The 22182-nt window shown below is 48.6% G+C and overlaps 1 protein-coding gene across 2 annotated transcripts in view; it reads left to right on the top strand.

Moving 5' to 3' along the window:
• Positions 1 to 21749, top strand: part of LOC140424828 (uncharacterized) — a 30089-nt gene extending 8340 nt beyond the window's left edge. Inside the window, exons 2-3 of one of the 2 annotated variants that reach the window (XM_072508306.1) lie at positions 11702 to 13815; positions 18070 to 21749. In XM_072508306.1, the coding sequence (XP_072364407.1) occupies positions 12145 to 13098 (954 nt within the window). In that variant the 5' untranslated portion in view covers positions 11702 to 12144 and the 3' untranslated portion in view covers positions 13099 to 13815; positions 18070 to 21749. Of the gene's footprint in view, positions 1 to 11701; positions 13827 to 18069 lie in introns of both variants that reach the window. The other variant, XM_072508307.1, reaches the window with a different exon arrangement.
• The last annotated feature ends 433 nt before the right edge of the window (positions 21750 to 22182 follow it).

The following is a 22182-nucleotide window of genomic DNA, read 5'->3' as shown; positions in this document are numbered from 1 at the left end:
AAACCGACCCCCTCATCGAGAAGGTCCTGCTGCTCCATGCAAACCCCCAATATGCCTACGTGGCACGCCAGGAATGGCGGCAGGACATGGTCTCCCTTCAGGATTTGGCTCCTGCAGGCTCCAGAGACCATCACCACCATCCTTCACCCTACACCGTCTTCCCACACCCCTGCTCACCTCCCTCGCGAACTGACACCCGCAGGCCCCCGGGCGACAAGCACCACCACCTCCGCCCATACACCGCCCCCCCCTTCGCCGACTCAACATCTGGGTGAAGAAGAAGATGACAACACGCTCCCAGATGCGCAGGTCTCGACGCCGGCGCCCACACCACAGCCGGGACTGAGGCGATCACGGAGGAAGGTCAAGGCCCCCAACAGACTTGACCTTGAAGACCACTTCACCCCCGCCGGACTCTTTTATAAACAGGGGGTGAATGTGGTAAACCACGTTATTGTATTATATGCATTGTGCTGCATCGTACATGCCTGGGCTTGTCCAGGCTGGCTCCGCCTGTGGCTCCTCCCCTCGGGCTTCTGTATAAAAGTGGCAAGTCTCCGCCTCCTGACCCAGTTCAGGTCCAGAGGCAGGAGGCTTGCTGTTTAGTGTATTAAAGCCTCAGTTGCGTTTATCACTCTTCGTGTATTATTGATGGTGTATCACTTAGTCATATTGTTACCAAGATATTATGTACATGTGCCATTTTACATTTTAAGTGGTGGAGGGAGAATCGTAACTTGCAAAAGCTGAGCATTTTGTTACACAGCTCTCCCTCTCTGCTGCCCTCTCTGTTTGGGAGATTTAAATAAAGTTAGTTCAAAATGGTTTCCAGCTTTGAATCCACATGGCAAAGTGCGATACACAACAAAGACCACTACTGAACCACAAAATATTGAGTTATGTGGTTCCCTTCATTCAGAGTATGTAAAAGGTTGCAAAAAAAATCATGTGGAGTATCCTATATTCACAAAACAATGGTGGCACTATTGCGCTGTTCAAAATGTCATTACAAAGATGTAAATGGCAATGGAGGTTGTCACATTGTCCCTCGGTGTAGCTTTTGTTTCCTTTTTTGCCACCTCTTCTCCTTTTCTCCCAATCCCTCACTCCTCCTGTCTTGAAATTAGGGGAATCTTGCTTTTGTACAGCTCCACGGATGACAATAACTGTCCAATGTCTCACTCACTCATAGATTTGGCTCACGTTAAACTGCATAGTGAGTGTTGATGAGCTGCCCATCATAATGGGGGAGGTGAGGCAGAGAAAGAGTGCAGCATTATGGTACATTATCATTAAGGATACATACATTACATGAAACATGAAGACCAACATCAGATTGATGCAAATAACTTGCTCCAAACTGTTATCCGTATGTCAGTCAGGATGTTATTATACTCCTATGCTTCACTCACTTTTCATTCGAATTCACAACCTTTGAAATTATTGGGAAACCAAGTGTGATGAAGTATTCTTTTCTGCAAAGCAGAAAGATTGTTCTGATCCTGTGAATAGGTTCACTTTTTTGTGGGCCCGTGTTGAGCTTCCTGGTTGATGCTTCTGACTGACTCTGTGGGTGGAATGAGCCATTTTCAAACTGTAGTCCATCCAGTGTTTTAAAGCAAATTTGGCAAATTCATGTATTTGGAAAGTTTGTGAGGCATTTATTTTAATTGGTTGCCAAGGGGACAACTCAGCATACTGGTAAAGAGCACAGTCACATGATAGTTTTACTTCCCTTTTATTGTCCCTTACACATCAGCAGAGTGACCATGAGCCAAAGCCACAAACATGATTAAAAATATGTTAAACGTTTACAGCGCAAGGTACATATAACCATTTAGGCCCCTTGAGAAAAATTCAGTTCAACTGCTTTTCAGACTATATATATTATGCTCTTGGACTGGTGTTAGGAAGTCAGCCTTAAGCCAACATCTGTGTGTTGCTTTTAACCAACCTTGTTTCTCATATAGACCCAGTGGAACATTAGAATTCCTACAGTGCAGAAGGAGGCCATTCAGCCCATCAAGTCTGCACTGAACCTCTGAAAGAGTATATTCCCTAGGCCGACTCCCCCCCCCTTATCCCTGTAGCCCCACCTAATCTGCACATCTTTGGATTGTGGGAGGACACCGTAGCATCCGGACGAAACCCACTCAGATACAGGGAATAAGTGTAAACACAACACAGCCAGTCACCTGAGGCCGGAATTGAACCCGGGTTCCTGGCACTGTGAGGCAGCAGTGCTAACCACAGTGCCAGCGTGCTACCCTAGAATCTGAATTGAGTATTGAAGCCTGCAGTGGGATTTCCAGTGGCCCACTGGGTGACTTTGAGGGCAGGCATGTGCATTCGGATGACAGGTTAGTCTTCTGACGTCTCTGTGATACACTGGCACTTTTAAAGAGAGTGTTGTGTATTTTATATCTTGGATCTATGGACAGATGACACTAGTTTATTTGTGCGCAACAGGTTTTATTTATAATATTCTAAAATATCTATTGCATACTTCAACTCTGGCTTCCAGCTCTTTATACTGCTTTGTTTATTTTTCGATGCGCTCACTCCCAGGCTTAGCCAATCAAACACAGTGGACAGAGTTCTCCCCAAAATTGACAAATGGCGTAATTGAACTGGACAGAAACAGCGTCCCATTTTGGGCACGTTTAGCGGGTTGTTTCTCGGTGCCTGCAGCACCGACAGAGACACCGCTACGTAACAGCACTTTGCTTTTACTTTTGGCCTTGTGGGGACTTCCGCATCGAGGATGCACTTATATCATTTCCTGCACTGATGAGCTCAGCTCGCCAGTGCAGGAAGAGTACTCGCGGATCTGACGACCTCCCTCAGCCGCTCCACCATGGCATCCGCATCCACACCGCACTGCACCCAACTTATCTCTTCCGGGGTCCTTGAGCCCCCCCTCGCCCCACCTCTTGATCCTGATCCAGTCCCTGGCACTGCCAGCCTGGCACACTGGCAGTGCCACTGCCAATCTGACAGTGGCACCCAGGCAGTGACAAGGTGCCCGGCTGTCAGCGGGAGAGTGAGGGTACCACACTGCCGAGAGCCGAACACCCAGGGGTCTCCGATGGCCTGGGAGACGCCCCCAGTGCCATTACGCCTGGTCAACATTTGTGGAAATCAGTGCTAAACGGTGCCATGGCGAGGTCTCCCAGCGCGGTTGTTAGCTCCTGGGCTCCGGGGGTATATGCGCATACATATTTAAATGAACCAGTGTATTCATCTGGATGTCACCCGGCGAGGGCAAGATCCTGATCGCGACATCTCGCGTGATTCCGTTAAATCTCTCGAGACGTTTTGAGCATCTCAAATCTCGCAAGATTAAACAACCTCGTCGCTCACCAAGTCGGGCACACAAGGCCATTAAATCACACCATATGTGTTATTTTGGGCAGGAATATCAGTGCAAATCCTACCGGCTCTTTCAGCATGATCCCCATCATGATCCTCCCTTAAGGGCAGCACGGTAGCATAGTGGTTGGTACAATTGCTTCACAGCTCCAGGGTCCCAGGTTCGATTCCTGGCTTGGGTCACTGTGCGGAGTCTGTGGAGTGTGAGCGTGGGTTTCCTCCGGGTGCTCCGGTTTCCTCCCACAGTCCAAAGATGTGCAGGTTAGGTGGATTGGCCATGCTAAATTGCCTTTAGTGTCCAAAATTGCCCTTAGTGTTCGGTGGGGTTACTGGGTTATGGGGATAGAGTGGGGGTGTGGGCTTGGTTAGGGTGCTCTTTCCAAGAGCCTGTGCAGACTCGATGGGCCGAATGGCCTCCTTCTGCACTGTAAATTTTATGATTCACATTTAGCCATTTATTTGGAGCCAGAGGTGACTCGGGTCAAAAATGTGATGTGAGGGAACCAAAGGCACCAGCAAGACTGGATCCTTAGAGATTGGGGCACCCTTTTTGAGAAAAATACTACAGTAATTCCACCCACCCCCCAACTTTCTCACTGGAAAAGATCCCCCCTTCTCACCTGCAAAAATCCCCATTTTCGTCGCCAATGGCAGCCTCCTTCTCGCCATGAAAAACCCCTCCGCCTTTCAGGCTCTCAAATACCCCCTTTCTTGCCAGCAAAGACCTTCCTTGTTGACAGCAAAGGCTTCCCTTCTCGTGACTGCACCTGGGAGACCTTGCCAGGGCGCTGTTTAGCACTGGTCGACACAAGCGTGGACCAGGCATAATGGCACCTGGGAGGTTGGGTACAGGTGGTACTCTGGCACTCCCCTTGGCACTTTAGCACTGCCAGGCTGGCAATTTGGCAGTGTCAACCTTATGCCCTGGCAGTGCCAGGGTGTTCAGGTGACACTGATGATGCACCAGGTTGGCAGTGCCAGTTCCTGGGTGCCCGACTGACAGGGGTCAGGACGGTAGGGGGGGGGGGGGGACTTGCCAAATAGAGAGGGGTGGTGAGGGAGGGGTTCTCAAAGTCTGCTGAATCATGCCGCCAACCCACATGCCTCCAATTAACTTGCTGTTCTGCTTATTGAGGAGCTTATTAACAGGCTGGAGTGGGACAGAATAACATTTTCAATGTTAATAATGGGAAGAGCGAACCGTCTGGGATATGTTAGTGCACAACTGTCAGGTGCAGAGTGCAGACCTATTATTGATTGTGGCTGCTGATTAAGAATCATGTAAAGTTGAACTGAGGTGCTCGTGCATTGCACAAAGTTGTCATCACTTGAGTCGAGCAGCTCGAGGACCTGACAGCGATTGTTTGGACATTTGTGCCATGAGGCTGCTGGCCCTCTGCTCTCCCAACAGTTCCATTTCTCCAGGCAACGGCAAACCCAGCAATGGCTGCCCTTGCCTCTTAAAATTGCCATCTCTGACACGTCCTCACCTCCAGCCCGTGTCAGCCACCAGTAATTCGGCACCTAACCCACCTCTGGGCCAATTAGGGTCTTGTCCTCTAAACATTGTGTCGGTCACTGAGGGTGATGTGGTGCCGAGTCAGGACCCAGAACCCCGGATTGAAAATCCAAGCCCCGCTCTTCGGTGCAATCTTTCCTTTTTTTGTTAACTCCTTGCAAAGGTGTCAGAAAGTTTTCTTTTATTGAGAATGGTGCATACGTTTACAACATAAACAAGCACTGAGTAAATCCAATGCAGCATAGAGCTCTATTCTCTCTTGATATAAGAATGCAAAGACCCTGAACTGGCTCAGAGTCAAGACCAGGGAGCATGCTAAGTTCTTCATGCTAACTGAATATTGGGAAATCCAGAAAAAGACACAGAATGGTTAGCACTGCTGCTTCACAGCGCCAGGGTCCCAGGTTCGATTCCAGGCTTGGGTCACTGTCTGTGCGGAGTTTGCACGTTCTCCCCGTGTCTGCGTGGGTTTCCTCCAGGTGCTCCGGTTTCCTCCCACAAGCCCCGAAAGTCGAGCTGTCAGGTGAATTGAGCATTCTGAATTCTCTCTCAGTGTGCCCGAAAAGGTGCTGGAATGTGGTGACGAGGGGATTTTCACAGTAACTTCATTGCAGTGTTAATGTGAGCCGAATTGTGACAATAATAAATATTATTATTATGACAAGTCAATAACTTTACATTTCTTAGTGCATCAGGGCCTGTGCATTTGAAATTGACGATACTGCTATTCAATACAAATGTTCGTACAAAGTTGGGAAGTGCTGTTCTTTAAGTGAGAGATAAAAATACCTTAACCGGTGTGGTAGTAGAGGTATTACGGTACCTGGTATGCTGGAGCACCATTGGTGGAAACTGTATGCTTTCCATTGGTTAAGATGTATGGTAGCTCCGCCCTGCTAGGCGGGGTATAAGAGCCCGTGCCGCCCCTGCAGCCTTCATTCTGTACCTGAGCTGCTGGGGGAAACATCTAACTTATTAAAGCCTTCAGTTGGACTACAACCTCGCTTTAGTGGTCATTGATCGTGCATCAATTTAAAAAGCTAGTTTTTTAAAAAAGGATGGAGCTCCGAATCAAGCAACTCAGCCCCCACGCGACGAACTCAGCGGCAAACTTCAAACACTGGCTGGCGTGCTTTAAAGGGTATATTGGGACGGCCGAAAACACACCCACAGGAGAACAGAAAATGAAAGTCCTGCACTCAAGATTTACACCCTCATCAATGAAGCGGAAGACTTTGATGCAGCAATGGAGCTGCTAAAAGGACATTATATTCGCCCGGTAAACCAGGTCTACGCCCGCCACCTGCTAGCAACGAGGCGACAAACCCTGGGGAATCGCTGGAAGAATTCTACCGTGCACTCCTGGTGTTGGGGAGAAACTGCAGCTGCCCGCAAGTTTTGGCGAGCGAACACACTGAACTCTTGGTCCGGGACGCTTTCGTGGCAGGTATGCTATCCTCACAAATCCGCCAGCGACTCGTAGAAAAAGACACTCAAGGTCTCAAGGAGGCACGGGCCCTTGCAGGCTCCCTGGATGTGGCCTCCAGAAACGCCCACGCTTACATTCGCGACCACGTGGCAGTCCCCTGGGCAGCGTGGAACCCCTCCGCAGCCGACCCCGAGACATCCCCCATACCCCACAAGCCTGTGCTGCAAGGCGGCCTGGCAACCCCGGGCGGGCCCCGCTGCTACTTTTGCGGGCAGGCCAAGCACCCCCGCCAGCGCTGCCCGGCCCGCATCCACCTGCAAGGGATGCGGTAAAAACGGCCATTTCGTGGGGGTATGCCAGGCCCGTGCGGTTGCCGCGGTCTCCGGCGGCGAATTCAGACCACCAACACAAACCTCTCCATGGTCCCCGTGCGGCCAGTGGTCGCTGCCATCTTCCTACTCCAGGGCCACGTGCAGCACCCGGGTGCCGCCATCTTGTCCCGCGGATGCCACGTTAGAGATATGGGCGCCGCCATTTTGTACACCCCCAGCCATGTACGACCAATGGGAGCCGCCATCTTGGATGAACCCCCAGGACCCCAGCTCGGCTGACCACACACTGCCCGAAGAGAACACTCAACTGCTGCGATTAGCCACGGTGACTCTGGATCCGTCCCGGTGTCGAACACTCTCAACTGCTACAACAACTGTATTTATCAACGGGCACGAGACGTCCTGCCTAATTGACTCTAGGAGCACGGAGAGCTTCATACACCCCGACACGGTAAGGCGTTGTTCTCTCCTCGTCCACCCCGTTAATCAAAAAATCTCCCTGGCCTCCGGTTCCCACTCAGTGGAGATAAAGGGGTTTTGTGCGGCAAACCTCACAGTCCAGGGAAGGGAGTTCAAAAATCTCCGTCTCTACATCCTTCCTCACCTCTGCGCGGCCACACTCCTAAGTTTAGACTTCCAGTGTAACCTCCAAAATGTAACCTTCAAATTCGGCAGCCCTATACCACCCCCTCACTGTCTGCGGCCTCGTGACCCTTAAGGTCGACCCGCCTTCCCTGTTTGCGAACTTCACCCCGGATTGCAAACCCGTCGCCACCAGGAGCAGACAGTACAGTGCCCAGAACCGGATCTTTATTAGGTCAGAGGTCCAAAGGCTACTGAGGGAAGGAGTCATTGAAGGCAGCAACAGTCCCTGGAGAGCTCAAGTAGTTGTGGTAAAGATCGGGGAGAAGCATAGGATGGTCATCGAATACAGTCAGACCATCAACAAGTTTACGCAGCTGGAGGCGTACCCTCTCCCCCGCATATCTGACCTGGTAAACAGGATCGCGCATTACAAGGTCTTCTCCACGGTGGATCTTAAGTCCGCCTACCACCAGCTCCCCATCCGCACTAGTGACCGCAAATACACTGCCTTCGAGGCAGATGGGCGGCTCAACCACTTCTTAAGGGTTCCCTTCGGTGTCACCAACGGGGTCTCGGTCTTCCAACGCGAGATGGACCGAATGGTTGACCGGTACGGTTTACGGGCAACATTCCCGTGCCTCGATAATGTCACCATCTGTGGCCACGACCAGCAGGACCACGACTCCAACCTCCGAAAATTCCTCCAGACCGCAAAAACCCGTAACATTACATACAACAAGGATAAATGCATGTTCAGCACCGACCGCCTAGCCATCCTCGGCCACGTAGTGCGAAATGGAGTTATGGGCCCTGACCCTGAACGCTTGCGCCCCCTTATGGAGTTCCCCCTCCCTCACTGCTCCAAGGCTCTGAAACGCTGCCTAGGGTTTTTCAGTTACTACGCCCAGTGGGACCCCAACTATGCGGACAAGGCCCGTCCCCTGATCCAATCCACAGCTTTTCCCCTGTCGATAGAGGCCCGCCAGGCCTTCAGCCGCATCAAAGCAGACTTTGCAAAGGCCATGATGCATGCCATCGACGAGTCCCTCCCCTTCCAGGTCGAGAGCGACGCGTCTGACGTAGCTCTGGCGGCCACCCTCAACCAAGCGGGCAGACCCGTGGCCTTCTTCTCACGTACCCTCCATGCTTTCGAAATCCGCCACTCTTCAGTCGAAAAGGAGGCCCAGGACATAGTAGAAGCTGTGCGACATTGGAGGCATTACCTGGCCAGCAGGAGATTCACTCTCCTCACTGACCAACGGTCGGTTGCTTTCATGTTCGATAATGCACAGCGGGGCAGGATGAAAAACAATACGATCTTGCGGTGGAGGATCGAACTCTCCACCTACAACTACGAGATCTTGTATCGTCCCGGGAAGCTAAACGAGCCTCCTGACGCCCTGTCCCGTGGCACATGTGCCACCGCACAAGTGGACTGCCTCCAAGCCCTCCACGCGCACCTCTGCCACCCGGGGGTCACTCGCTTTTTCCATTTTATCAAGACCCTCCCCTCCACCGACCGCAACACGTACTTCCTGAACGTGATTGACGAGTACTCCCGGTTCCCATTCGCCATCCCCTGCCCCGACATGACCGCAACCACTGTTATCAAGGCCCTCCATAGTATCTTTGCACTGTTCGGGTTCCCCGCTTACATACATAGTGATAGGGGGTCCTCCTTTATGAGCGATGAACCACGTCAATTCCTGCTCAGCAAGGGCATCGCCTCGAGCAGGAAGACCAGTTACAACCCCCGGGGGAAACATCTAGCTTATTAAAGCCTTCGGTTGGACTACAACCTCGTTTTAGTGGTCATTGATCGTACATCAACTGGTAGGGTGCTGAGGACACCATGAATTACTGACACTCAACCATTAATTGCTTTTATCTGTGAAATGCATCTTTGTGCATACACGTACAACCAAAATAGAATAGCTATCTGTAGTTGCGGATAAAATTCATTAAAAGAATCGTTAGCAGCTTTTTTTTAACATTGCAAAACCATTTATTTTCCAATTGTAACTCAAGCGAACAGCCAAATAACACTTTCTGTGGGGAATACCAGTTCGGTAACCACAGAATGATATCATGCACTAGGGCTTCCTCAGTGATGTCAGGCATACATTTGGAATCAGTGGAATCATAGTGCCATGTGGCTCAGAATGTAAATGCTCCAGATGGGCCACGAACCACAAATTGCCGTGCTTAGTTATTTTTATCTCCTATTTAAGACTGTCATCTCTCCTACTCCGGCCCTAACATCATTCTGTGGCCTTCAGATTTTCCTTCCGCCCCACTCCTCCCGACCTCCCTCCCTACCCCCCTCTCTGTGAGATGGTCAGTGGCCAGAACCGTGTGGTGCATTGAATGATGCAACTCTTGTCGGTGCTTGAGTAAGAACACAGTTTTATGCTGAGCCGACAAAGCACTGTGCTTTTGACAGCTCAGTAGTTTTGTCCCCACTGCTGCTTCGCACAGCAGTGTGGTTTATTCTCAGAACATTCTGATTAAAACGGAAGAATCAGAAAAAGGCAAGACTGCCATCAATATATCTCCTTGAAGCATCTCAGAGCAGCAGTTTATCACTTTTGAGAGAGAATGTAAAATGGACGAGAGCGAATTGGCAGCTGCTTTTACATCTCTTCCGATTCTTACTTTAATTGCCTGCCGATTTGTTATTCCCGACTTGACACTACTGCATAAAGCCAAATTCTATCTGTAATCACTCAGAGGCATAGAGGCCGTTGTTATCTAGGCTAACATTGACAGCTATAGACAGCCTCTGCCTGCCATTTACCATCTGATATGATGTCTGAATAACAAAACTACCATCTCACAGTGAAGGATATTAACAAAAATGATTTGATTTGCTGTTCAAGGAAGAATATCTTACGTTAGTACAATTGCTTTAACATTTAGTGGTAGAAAGTTGTCTTGGCCCATCCCATGTCTTGGCCTGTTGAAATCAATGGAATAGAAAATCGAATGAGGTGGTTTTACCTTGCAATTCGATGTGACACGAGGGTTTGGTGATATTGACAAAGAAAAATCTCAACCTTTAAAACAGTTATTGGTCAACGTTAATGTAAATAATTTGATAGGGAGCCATTTCTATTCTTCTTTTAGGCTTCACATAACTCACACTAACACACAGCAGACATTCCTGAGGGAAGTCCCACTTGAAAGCATACAAAGCAAAGTACAAAAGGGTTTTGTAGGATGTGTAATACAGGAATTCTTTGTGTTCTTCGTGAATCACCATAAGTGGTGGGTTAGAAAGCAGAAGATATACAATACATGGAGAAAAATCTTGCTTTTGGATACAAACAAAGTTTTATTCCCAGCTGATTTCTTTGTTGATCATCCGCTTCCATATTTTCATGTCTATAGACAAAAAAAGAATATGTAATTCTCCAGCGAATATGTGCTGTCTTGATTTCTCGTGACGGCTGTTGTTACATTGGCTGCATGGTATACATACAAATATTCTCTCAGAATTAATATGTGTAGCAAACTGAACTGCTGAGAGCTGTAACTTGGTTTACAGATTTAATATAGTTAATTATTTACCCTTTGCTTAGAGGTAGCGTGAATAACACATTCATTTAATACTGGGGATAGACCTGACAGTTGTAACAACCGATAGCTACGTTACACAACACGATGAGACAACAACAAAGTACATTTGTGCAGTACCTCTAACAGAATGAAACATCACAAGGAGCATTATACAACAAAATGCAACAGTAAGCCACATAAGGGGGTAATAGGTCAGATGACCAAAAGGGGAAGGTTTCTTTGAAAGGAGGAAAGCTCAGTAGAGAGAGAGAGAAGTAGAGGGAGGGAATTCCAGAGCTTGGGGCAAGCAACTGAAGGCGGTGCCACCAATGGTCGAGCAATTACAATGCAGATGTGGCCAGAGTTACTCAAATGCAGGGAGCTTGGTCGGTTGTGGGGTTGGAAGAGCTTGCAGTGATAGGAAGGGGCAAGATCATGGGGGCATTGAAAAACAAGGATGAGAATTTTCAAATGAAAATATTTTTGAGCAGGAGCCAATGTAGCTCGGCGAGCACATGGGACGATAGGGGAATGTTGTGAGTTAAGACACAGGTGGATGTTTACGGAGGTTAGAATATGGGGGACCAGCCAAAGTACATTGGAATAGTCGACTCCACAGGAAACGAAGGCTCGGATGAGGCTTTTGGCAACAGGTGAGCTGAGACAGGGTGAAGTTGAGCGATGTTACAAAGGTAGAAAAAACAGACCTTGGTGATGGTGCTAATATGAGGTTGGAAGCTATCCTGCTTCAACTGCTCCTGAAGTTGGCGCCGGAGCGAGGCGACTCTCTGCGAGCTCTCCTCAACAGATCCACTTTTTACTTAACTTGTACTCGTTTTAATTTTTTAAAATTTAATTCTTAGATTAACATTATTACTAACCTCTCTCTTTTATCTTTTCTTGCAGGCTTGAACATCCTCCGAGCCCCGTGGAGACCGTTTGACCCGACACGACCTGACCTCCACGACCTGGAAGTGGATCGGGCCAAAACCGGAAGTGAAGCCCTGACCTCGATTTGGAGCTGTCCCGGACCTCGGAGCTCCCAACCCGGCCTAACAACCGACGCCAGCTCCTGGATTGCCCGGCCCAGTCCCCGGAGCTCCCGACCCGACCCCCGACAACAAGACCCGGCCCAACCCGATCCCGAGAGACCTGCCCAGTGACCCGACACGGAGAGGCCCGCCCAGCAACCCAACATATCTGGAGATGGAAGAAAGAAAAATCCATGTGGAGGCCCAACCGGGCCTACTTCAAGACCCGACCCCAGGAGTGCCCAGGGAGGGAACAGCCCACGGGACTCAGCCCATCCTGCCTCAGGAAGCCCCTGCCCATGACCCAGGACCCACAAAATGGCAGAGACCCCGTGCGATGACCCGAACATGCTGCAAGGTATTCCCGTGCACGCAGTGCGCCGGGACCCATCCGGATTGCAAACATGCCCCCCCAGCAACCTCTCAAACTCAACCAGCACCCGGGACCCTGCCAGATGCAACCCCGGGAATGTAACCAGCGCCCTGGTCCCCGCCAGCGCCCTGGACCCCGCCAGACGCAACCACCTCCCTTCCACAAGGTCAGATTTCTCCCATCGATTCCCAGGATCATCCAGCCGCAGCCGCCAACCGAGGAAGCGAGGGAAATGCGGTGGTCTGCAGGTTAGACTGAAGCAATGCGATTTCAAGACCCCTTTCCCCAGCATACTCCTGGCAAATGTCCAAGCGATCGAAAACAAGCTGGATGAACTTAACGCCAGTCTTCCCTCTCAGAGGGAAGTCAGAGACTGCTGTGTGCTCTGTTTCACAGAGACATGGCTCACCCCCACCTCACCGGACTGTGCCATACAACCTGAAGGTTTCTCAAATCACCGGGTGGACCGCACCGAGTCATCAGACAAAGCAAAGGGTGGAGGGGTGTGCCTCCTCATCAACTCCTCCTGGTGCTTGGATGTGGCGACCCTGGCTACCTACTGCTCCCCGGACCTGGAATACCTGACCGTGAAGTGCCGCCCATACTATCTTCCACGTGAGTTCATTATCACAGCGGTCTACATCCCACCCCAGGCAGAAGTGAGGAAGGACCTGGGCGAACTGTACACAGTTATAAACAACTATGAAACAGAACACCCGGAGGCTTGTTCATCGTGGCCGGAGACTTCAACAAGGCCAACCTCACGAGTGTCCTGCCAAAATTCCACCAGCACATCTCCTGTCCCACCAGGGGCGATAACACTCCTGACCACTGATACTCAAAAATCAAGGGCGCCTACCTGTCCATCCCCGACCGCACTTTGGGAAATCAGACCATAAGATGATGCTCCTTCTCCCGGCATACAAGCAGAAACTTAAGCGGGAGAATCCAGCTAAGAAGGTCATGCAGTGCTGGTCTGAGGAAACAGAAGAGCTCTTACGTGACTGCTTAGAGACAGTGGACTGGTCCATATTTAAGAACTCAGCGACCAACTTAAGTGACTATGCCACCACCATCACAGACTTCATCAGCAAATGTGGGGACAACTGCGAGCCAAAGAAACCAGTACGTATGTTCCCCAAACGGAAACCATGGCTCAATCACGAGATTGACTCCCTACTGAAGGACAGATCTGAGGCGTTCAAGTCAGACGACCTTGACCTATACAAGAAATCCAGGTACGACCTCCGCAAAGCCATCCGAGATGCCAAGAGAGAATATCAAACCAAGCCAGAATCACAGAAAGACTCTCGGCGGTTGTGGCAAGGACTAAACAACATAACGGGCTACAAAGCGAAGCCGAGCAGAATCTCCGGCAGCAGCGCACCCCTCCCCAATGAACTCATTGCATTCTATGCTGGATTCGAGCAGGTAACCAACAATCCGCCGTCGAGTGCCCCAGCAGCCCATAACTCACTCATATCCGCCATCAGTGAGTTCTCCCAGTGAGCCAGAGAAGACACAGCCAGAGTGAGACACAACAAAGAGTGAGTTTGGGAATTTGAAGCTCGGTGGGAATTCGAAGCTGGGTGGGGAGGAGGTGCTTTTTAACCCTGGTAAGTGATTGGTAAGTAGTTTTTCTTTTTTCTTTTCATTGTCTAATCTATTATTTATTTTTCTTTCATTTTTTGGAATTGTAATTGTATAAGTTAACCTAAGGTTTAAGACATGGCAGGAGATCCCAGACCCGTGTCATGCTACTCGTGTGCGATGTGGGAGCTCAGGGACACGTCCACTGTCCTTGGCTCCTTCACGTGCAAGAAGTGTGTCCAGTTGCAGCTCCTGTTAGACCACCTGACAACTCTGGAGCTGCGGATGGACTCACTTTGGAGCATCTGCGATGCTGAGGACGTCGTGGATAGCACATTTAGCGAGTTGGTCACACTGCAGGTGAAAGTTACTGAGGGAGATAGAAAATGGGTGACCAAAAGACAAGGCAAGAGTAGTAAGGCAGTGCAGGTGTCCCCTGCGGTCATCTCCCTGCAAAACAGATATACCGCTTTGGATACTGTTGAGGGAGATGGCTCACCAGGGGAAGGCAGCGGCAGCCAAGTTCATGGCACTGTGGCTGGCTCTGCTGCACAGCAGGGCAGGAAGAAGAATGGCAGGGCTATAGTGATAGGGGACTCAATCGTAAGGGGAATAGACAGGCGGTTCTGCAGATGCAATCAAGATTCCAGGATGGTATGTTTCCTCCCTGGTGCAAGGGTCAAGGATGTCTCGGAGTGGCTGCAGGACATTCTGGGGGGGTGGAGGGTGAACAGCCAGCTGCCGTGGTGAACATAAGCACCAACGATATAGGTTAAAAAATGGGACGAGGTCCTACAAGCTGAATTCAGGGAGTTAGGAGTTAAACTAAAAAGTAGGACCTCCAAGGTAGTAATCTCAGGATTGCTACCAGTGCCACGAGCTAGTCAGAGTAGGAATGTCAGGATAGATAGGATGAATGCATGGCTCGTGAGAGCGTGCAAGTGGGAGGGATTCAAATTCCTGGGGCATTGGAACTGGTTCTGGGGAGGTGGGACCAGTACAAACCAGACGGTCTACACCTGGGCAGGACTGGAACCGATGTCCTGGGGCGGGGGGGGGGGGGGGGGGGGGGTTTGCTAGAGCTGTTGGGGAGGGTTTAACCTAATGTGGCAGGGGGATGGGAACCGGTGCAGGAAGTCGGAAGGTAGTAAAACAGGGACAGAAACAAAAGGCAGTAAGGGGGAAAGTGTAAGGCAGAGAAGCCATAGTCAAAAATCAAAAATGGTGACAGTACAAGGTACAGTGACTGAGGGGAGCTCAGTGAATAGGCCCAGTAATACTAAAAGGAATAAAACGGGAAGTAAAAACATAAATGGTAAGCGACGCGGCAGGTTGTTACATGAAGATATGGGTTCAACGACAAGGAAAATTAAGAGAAAAGTTAAGAGGAAATATAACTTAGGAGAGGTTATTGATCGAGGTGTTAAGATTCAAAACAGAGGTATAAAAGCCAACATAAGTGTACTTTACCTGAATGCTCGCAGTATTCGGAATAAATGAGTTGATGGCGCAAATTATCGTGACTGACTATGATTTAGTGGCCATTGAAACATGGTTAAAGGATGGTCACGACTGGGAGTTAAATATTCGAGGGTATCAAAACTATTCGGAAGGACAGAGTGGATGGTAAGGGAGGTGGTGTAGCTCTGTTATTTAAGAATGACATAAGGGATGACATCGGTGCTATGGAGGATAAGGTTGAATCCATTTGGGTGGAAATCAGGAATAGTAAGGTGAAAAAGTCACTGATAGGAGTAGTCTATAGGCCACCAAATAGTAACATTATGGTGGGGCAGGCAATAAACAAAGAAATAACTGATGCATGTAGAAATGGTACAGCAGTTATCATGGGGGATTTTAATCTACATGACGATTGGTTTAACCAGGTCGGTCAAGGCAGCTTTGAGGAGGAGTTTATAGAATGTATCCGCGATAGTTTCCTAGAACAGTATGTAATGGAACCTACGAGGGAACAAGCGGTCCTAGATCTGGTCCTATGTAATGAGACAGGATTGATTAATGATCTCATATTTAGGGATCCTCTCGGAAGGAGCGATCATAATATGGTGGAATTTAAAATACAGATGGAGGGTGAGAAGGTAAAATCAAACACTAGTGTTTTGTGTTTAAACAAAGGAGATTACAATGGGATGAGAGAAGAACTAGCTAAGGTAGACTTGGAGCAAAGACTTTATGGTGAAACAGTTGAGGAACAATGGAGAACCTTCCAAGCGATTTTTTACAGTGCTCAGCAAAGGTTTATACCAACAAAAAGGAAGGACGGTAGAAAAAGGGAAAATTGACCGTGGATATCTAAGGAAATAAGGGAGAGTATCAAATTGAAGGAAAAAGCATACAAAGTGGCAAAGATTAGTGGGAGAGTAGAGGACTGAGAAATCTTTAGGGGGCAACAGAAAGCTACTGAAAAAGCTATAAAGAAGAGTAAGATAGATTATGAGAGTAAACTTGCTCAGAATAAAAAAACAGATCGTAAAAGTTTCTACAAATATATAAAACAAAAAAGAGTGGCTAAGGTAAATATTGGTCCTTTACAGGATAAGAAGGGAGATTTAACAATGGGAGATGAGGAAATGGCTGAGGAACTGAACAGGTTTTTTGGGTCAGTCTTCACAGTGGAAGACACAAATAACATGCCAGTGACTGATAGAAATGAGGCTATGACAGATGAGGACCTTGAGATGATTGTTATCACTAAGGAGGTAGTGATGGGCAAGCTTATGTGGCTAAAGGTAGCAAGTCTCCTGGCCCTGATGGAATGCATCCCAGAGTGCTAAAAGAGATGGCTAGTGATAATTTACCAAAATTCACTAGACTCTGGTGGTCCCGGCGGATTGGAAATTAGCAAACGTAACACCACTGTTTAAAAAAGGAGGTAGGCAGAAAGCGGCCAGTCAGCTTAACTTCGGTAGTAGGGGAAATGCTGGAATCTATCATCAAGGCAGAAATAGCGAGGCATCTGGATGGAAATTGTCCCATTGGACAGACGCAGCATGGGTTCATAAAGGGCAGGTTGTGCCTAACTAATTTAGTGGAATTTTTTGACGACATTACCAGTGCAGTAGATAATGGTGAGCCAATGGATGTGGTGTATCTGGATTTCCAGAAAGCATTTGACAAGGTGCCACACAAAAGGTTGCTGCATAAGATAAAGATGCATGGCATTAAGGGTAAAGTAGTAGCATGGATAGAGGATTGGTTAATTAATTGAAAGCAAAGAGTGGGGATTAATGGGTGCTTCTCTGGTTGGCAATCAGTAGCTAGTGGTGTCCCTCAGGGATCAGTGTTGGGCCCACAATTGTTCACAATTTACACAGATGATTTGGAGTTGGGGACCAAGGGCAATGTGTCCAAGTTTGCAGACGGCACTAAGATGAGTGGTAAAGCAAAAAGTGAGGAGGATACTGGAAGTCTGCAGAGGGGTTTGGATAGGTGAAGTGAATGGGCTAGGGTCTGGCAGATGGAATACAATGTTGACAAATGTGAGGTTATCCATTGTGGTAGGAACAGCAAAAGGGATTATTATTCAAATGATAAAATATTAAAACATGCTGCTGTGCAGAGAGACCTTGGTGTGCTAGTGCATGAGTTGCAAAACGTTGGTTTACAGGTGATTAAGAAGGCAAATGGAATTTTGTCCTTCATTGCTAGAGGGATGGAGTTTAAGATTAGGGAGATTATGCTGCAATTGTATAAGGTGTTAGTGAGGCCACACCTGGAGTATTGAGTTCAGTTTTGGTCTCCTTACCTGAGAAAGGACGTACTGCCACTGGAGGGTGTGCAGAGGAGATTCACTCGGTTAATCCCAGAGCTGAAGGGGTTGGATTACGAGGAGAGGTTGAGTAGACTGGGACTGTACTCGTTGGAATTTAGAAGGATGCGGGGGGATCTTATAGTAACATATAAAATTATGAAGGGAATAGATAGGATAGATGCAGGCAGGTTATTTCCTCTGGCGGATGAAAACAGAACTAGAGGGCATAGCCTCAAAATAAGGGGAAGTAGATTTAGGACTGAGTTTAGGAGGAACTTATTTACCCAAAGGGTTGTGAATCTATGGAATTCCTTGCCCAGTGAAGCAGTTGAGGCTCCTTCATTAAATGTTTTTAAGATAAAGATAGGTAGTTTTTTGTAGAATAAAGGGATTAAGGGTTATGGTGTTCGGGCTGGAAAGTGGAGCTGAGTCCACAAAAGATCAGCCATGATCAGCCAGATGGCCTACTCCTGCTCCTAGTTCTTATGTTCTTATGTTTTTATCACAGCTTCCGAAGTCAGATCGGCCTTCCTGAAAGTGAACCCTCGGAAGGCGACGGGCCTGGACGGGATCCCTGGTCGTGCACTCAGAGCCTGCAAAGGTGTTAGTGGACATCTTTAACCTGTCCCTACTCCACTCCGAGGTCCCCATCTGCTTCAAAAAGACCACCATTATACCGGTGCCAAAGAAGAACCAGGCAACATGCCACAATGACTACCATCCAGTGGCCCTGACTTCAGTTGTAATGAAGTGCTTCAAGAGGTTGATCATGAAGCGCATCACCTCCATACTCCCAGAATGCCTTGATCCACTGCAATTCGCATACCGTCACAGCCGGTCCACAGCAGATGCCATTTCCCTGGCCCTACACTCATCCCGAGAGCATCTCGACAACAAGGACTCCCACATCAGACTCCTATTTATTGACTACAGCTCTGCCTTCAACACGATAATCCCAGCCAAGCTCATATCAAAGCTCCAAAACCTAGAACTTGGCTCCCCACTCTGCAACTGGATCTTTGATTTTCTGACCAACAGACCACAATCAGTAAGAATGAACAACAACACCTCCTCCACAATAGTCCTCAATACCGGGGCCATGCAAGGCTGCGTACTTAGTCCCCTACTCTACTCCCTGTACACACACGACTGCGTGGCAAAATGTGGTTCCAACTCCATCTACAAGTTTGCTGATGATACGACCATAGTGGGCCGGATCTCAAATAACAACGAGTCAGAATACAGGAAGGAGATAGAGAACCTAGTGGAGTGGTGCAGCGACAACAATCTCTCCCTCAATGCCAGCAAAACTAAAGAGCTGGTTATTGACTCCAGGAAGCAAAGTACTGTACACACCCCTGTCAGCATCAACGGGGCCGAGGTGGAGATGGTTAGCAGTTTCAAATTCCTAGGGGTGCACATCTCCAAAATCTGTCCTGGTCCACCCACGTCGACGCTACCACCAAGAAAGCACAACAGCACCTATACTTCCTCAGGAAACTAAGGAAATTCGGCCTGTCCACATTAACCCTTACCAACTTTTACAAATGCACCATAGAAAGCATCCTATCGGGCTGCATCACAGCCTGGTATGGCAACTGCTCAGCCCAGGACCACAAGAAACTTCAGAGAGTCGTGAACACCGCCCAGTGCATCACACGAACCTGCCTCCCATCCATTTACTCCATCTACACCTCCCGCTGCCTGGGGAAAGCGGGCAGCATAATCAAAGACCCCTCCCACCGGGCTTACTCACTCTTCCAACTTCTTCCATCGGGCAGGAGATACAGACGTCTGAGAGCATGCACGAACAGACTCAATAACAGCTTCTTCCCCACTGTCACCAGACTCCTAAATGATCCTCTTTTGGACTGACCTCGTTAACACTACACCCTGTATGCTTCATCCGATGCCAGTGCTTATGTAGTTACATTGTATACTTTGTGTTGCCCTATTATGTATTTTCTTTTATTCCCTTTTCTTCCCATGTACTTAATGATCTGTTGCGCTGCTCGCAGAAAAATACTTTTCACTGTACCTCGGTACACGTGACAATAAACAAATCCAATCCAATCCAATCCAATACTTGGATTCAAATGTGACACCAAAATTCTGAAGCTGGCTTAATCTCAGATTGTTGCTAGGGTAAGGAATTCCATGGATAGTTAGGGAATGGAGTTTGGAGGGAATTCTGCCAACAATAAATTCAGTCTTCCCCACATTTAAATGGAGGATGTTTCTGCTCATCCAGTATTGGATGTCGGAGAAGCAGCTTTTGGATGACGTGTTAAACCGAGGCCTTCATCCTGCTCCTTTTTTGGATTTAAAAGATCCTATGGCACTATTTCAAAGAAAATAATGCTGTCGAACACATTGGGCTGGAATTCCCCAGGCCTGCAGGGACGGGTTGGAGGCAAGGATCCAGGAAAATAAGGGGAGCTACATCTGGATTTCTCCACAAAGAATTCCTGTCGTACCTAGGGTCAGACTGGTAACAAGATCAGTTGCCTGCTTCGTGGAGATGGAGACAGGGAGTCAATTAGAGTAGCTAATGCACTAATTGAGGGTGATTTGTGGCGTCAAATGAACTTTCTCTCTCGTGGAGGCCGCATCCCTGAGGATTGTGCTGTTGGTCTCACAGAGCCTTGTAAGCGTCAGAACATGTCCAGAAAGTGGTTAGCAAAACACATCTGGGGCAGATTCTTACCAGAATTTGGCAAAGTGTCAGGCTCAGAATGAAAACTAGCGTGGAACTCACCAGTTACACATATCAGTTTTCTTGTGGAATTTTGAGCTTTTTAGACAAGGACATTGAGTAGGCGTGTTTTACACCATCACTCTGGCAGGGTGGAGCCTCATGGAGCCAGGAACTAGCTCTAAAAAGATCAGGGCATCCTCTTTAAAGGGCACCCTGATCAGTGCTGCAGCCTAACGGTCCCCAGCACCCATCATGGAGTTATTGGTGGCACCCCCATCCCCTGACAAACATCAACGGCGATCCGCTCCTTACCCTTATCCACACCGGCATTGAAAACCGGCCACCAACACAGCAGAAGTATAGTTGGCACGCCCTCTGCACCACGCATCATTGCCCCCCTCCACAAGCATACCCACTAGGCCCTGCCCCTGGAACTGGTTGGCAATGCCAGGTTGACGCTGCTGGGTTTGTACTTTGCCAACCATTGTCAGGGGTGCAGTACCCTCCTCCTGGGGCCTATACTTACCTTTGCACCCCAGTGGGGATCTCCTCGACTGCCTCATGCCTGGCCCACCTGCATGGGATTTGGGCGGGTAGCTTAAATTTTCAAAGGCCAGTTACCCTGCACTGGGAAACATTTGATACTGTGATTAAAATGGAGATTTTGGATGTTTCCCATTCTCTTAGCAGAATAGTAACCCAGGAAATGTTAGAAGAATTAAAAGCACTAACTAGGTAAGTATACTGACCCCTGCTCCACACCGGACTACCCAAAGTCCTTGACCATCCGACACCCATCCCCACCCTCCGACCACCACCCAACTTCTGGACTACCCCTCCACCCACCAACTTCCCCCACACCATCCTGCTTACCCTCCCCACCCTCCTGACTACCCTCCACTCCCTGCCTCTCCCTAAACAGTTCCAACTACCCTCCAAACCACCAGCCTACCTTACCATACTCCTCGCCAATGGCCTCGTCTCCCTGCCGGGGAGATGATAAGGTGTATCATCCAGAGACCCAGGGAAATACTCTGGGTACCTATAGTTGTGTTATATAATTTGGAATAACACAAGCTGCCACTTGAAGCAGATTTGAGTAAAAGATGCTCCAGACTTTGAAGTGATTTCAATGTGTTTTATTGAACTATTAACACAGTTCTCAATGAGTTTGACTCTCTGCTAATCTAAATGTAGTAACTCAGTCTAACTGAACCAGCCTTGCTCTAAGCCATGTGCTGGGGTGTGATGCCTGTCTCACTCTGTAGATGTTGGTCTGTGGAAAGAGGCGGGGTGTGAGTGCCTCATCCCTTTTATAGTGAGATACCACCCCTGAGTGTCCTGACTGCTCTTTGGTCGTGTCCTATTCTATGTGTTCATTAGCTGCATGTTTGTATATCATGACACCCAGGTTCGAATCCCACCACAGCAGATGGTGAAATTTGACTTTCATAATATTCTGGAATTAAAAGTCTAATGATGATCATGAATCCGTTTTCAATTTTCATTAAAACCTATCTGGTTCACTAATGTCCTTCAGGGAAGGAAATCTGCCATCCATATGTTGACCGCTCCTCCTCTCCATGGGGGTCAACTGCTGTCCCGGACAAAGGTACAAGTAAAAGTTCTTCATCCAAGTGAATTTTCTGAACAAATCTTAACACATTTAACCTATACTGAACTGCTAATCAGTGACTAGGCAAAAGGCCTATTACCCTCCCAGAATGAGGTGATCAAACTCATGTCAAAGGGAATGAACCTGATTACAGTCCAGGCACCTTCCAGGGGCTGGTTTAGCACACTGGGCTAAATCGCTGGCTTTTAAAGCAGACCAAGGCAGGCCAGCAGCACGATTCAATTCCCATACCAGCCTCCCCGAACAGGAGCCAGAATGTGGCGACTAGGGGCTTTTCACAGTAACTT

This window comes from Scyliorhinus torazame, chromosome 6, assembly GCF_047496885.1.
Source record: "Scyliorhinus torazame isolate Kashiwa2021f chromosome 6, sScyTor2.1, whole genome shotgun sequence".
Classification (NCBI taxonomy): domain Eukaryota; kingdom Metazoa; phylum Chordata; class Chondrichthyes; order Carcharhiniformes; family Scyliorhinidae; genus Scyliorhinus; species Scyliorhinus torazame.
The sequence above is the reverse complement of the archived record's forward strand: the minus strand, read 5'-3'. Positions and strand labels throughout refer to the sequence as shown.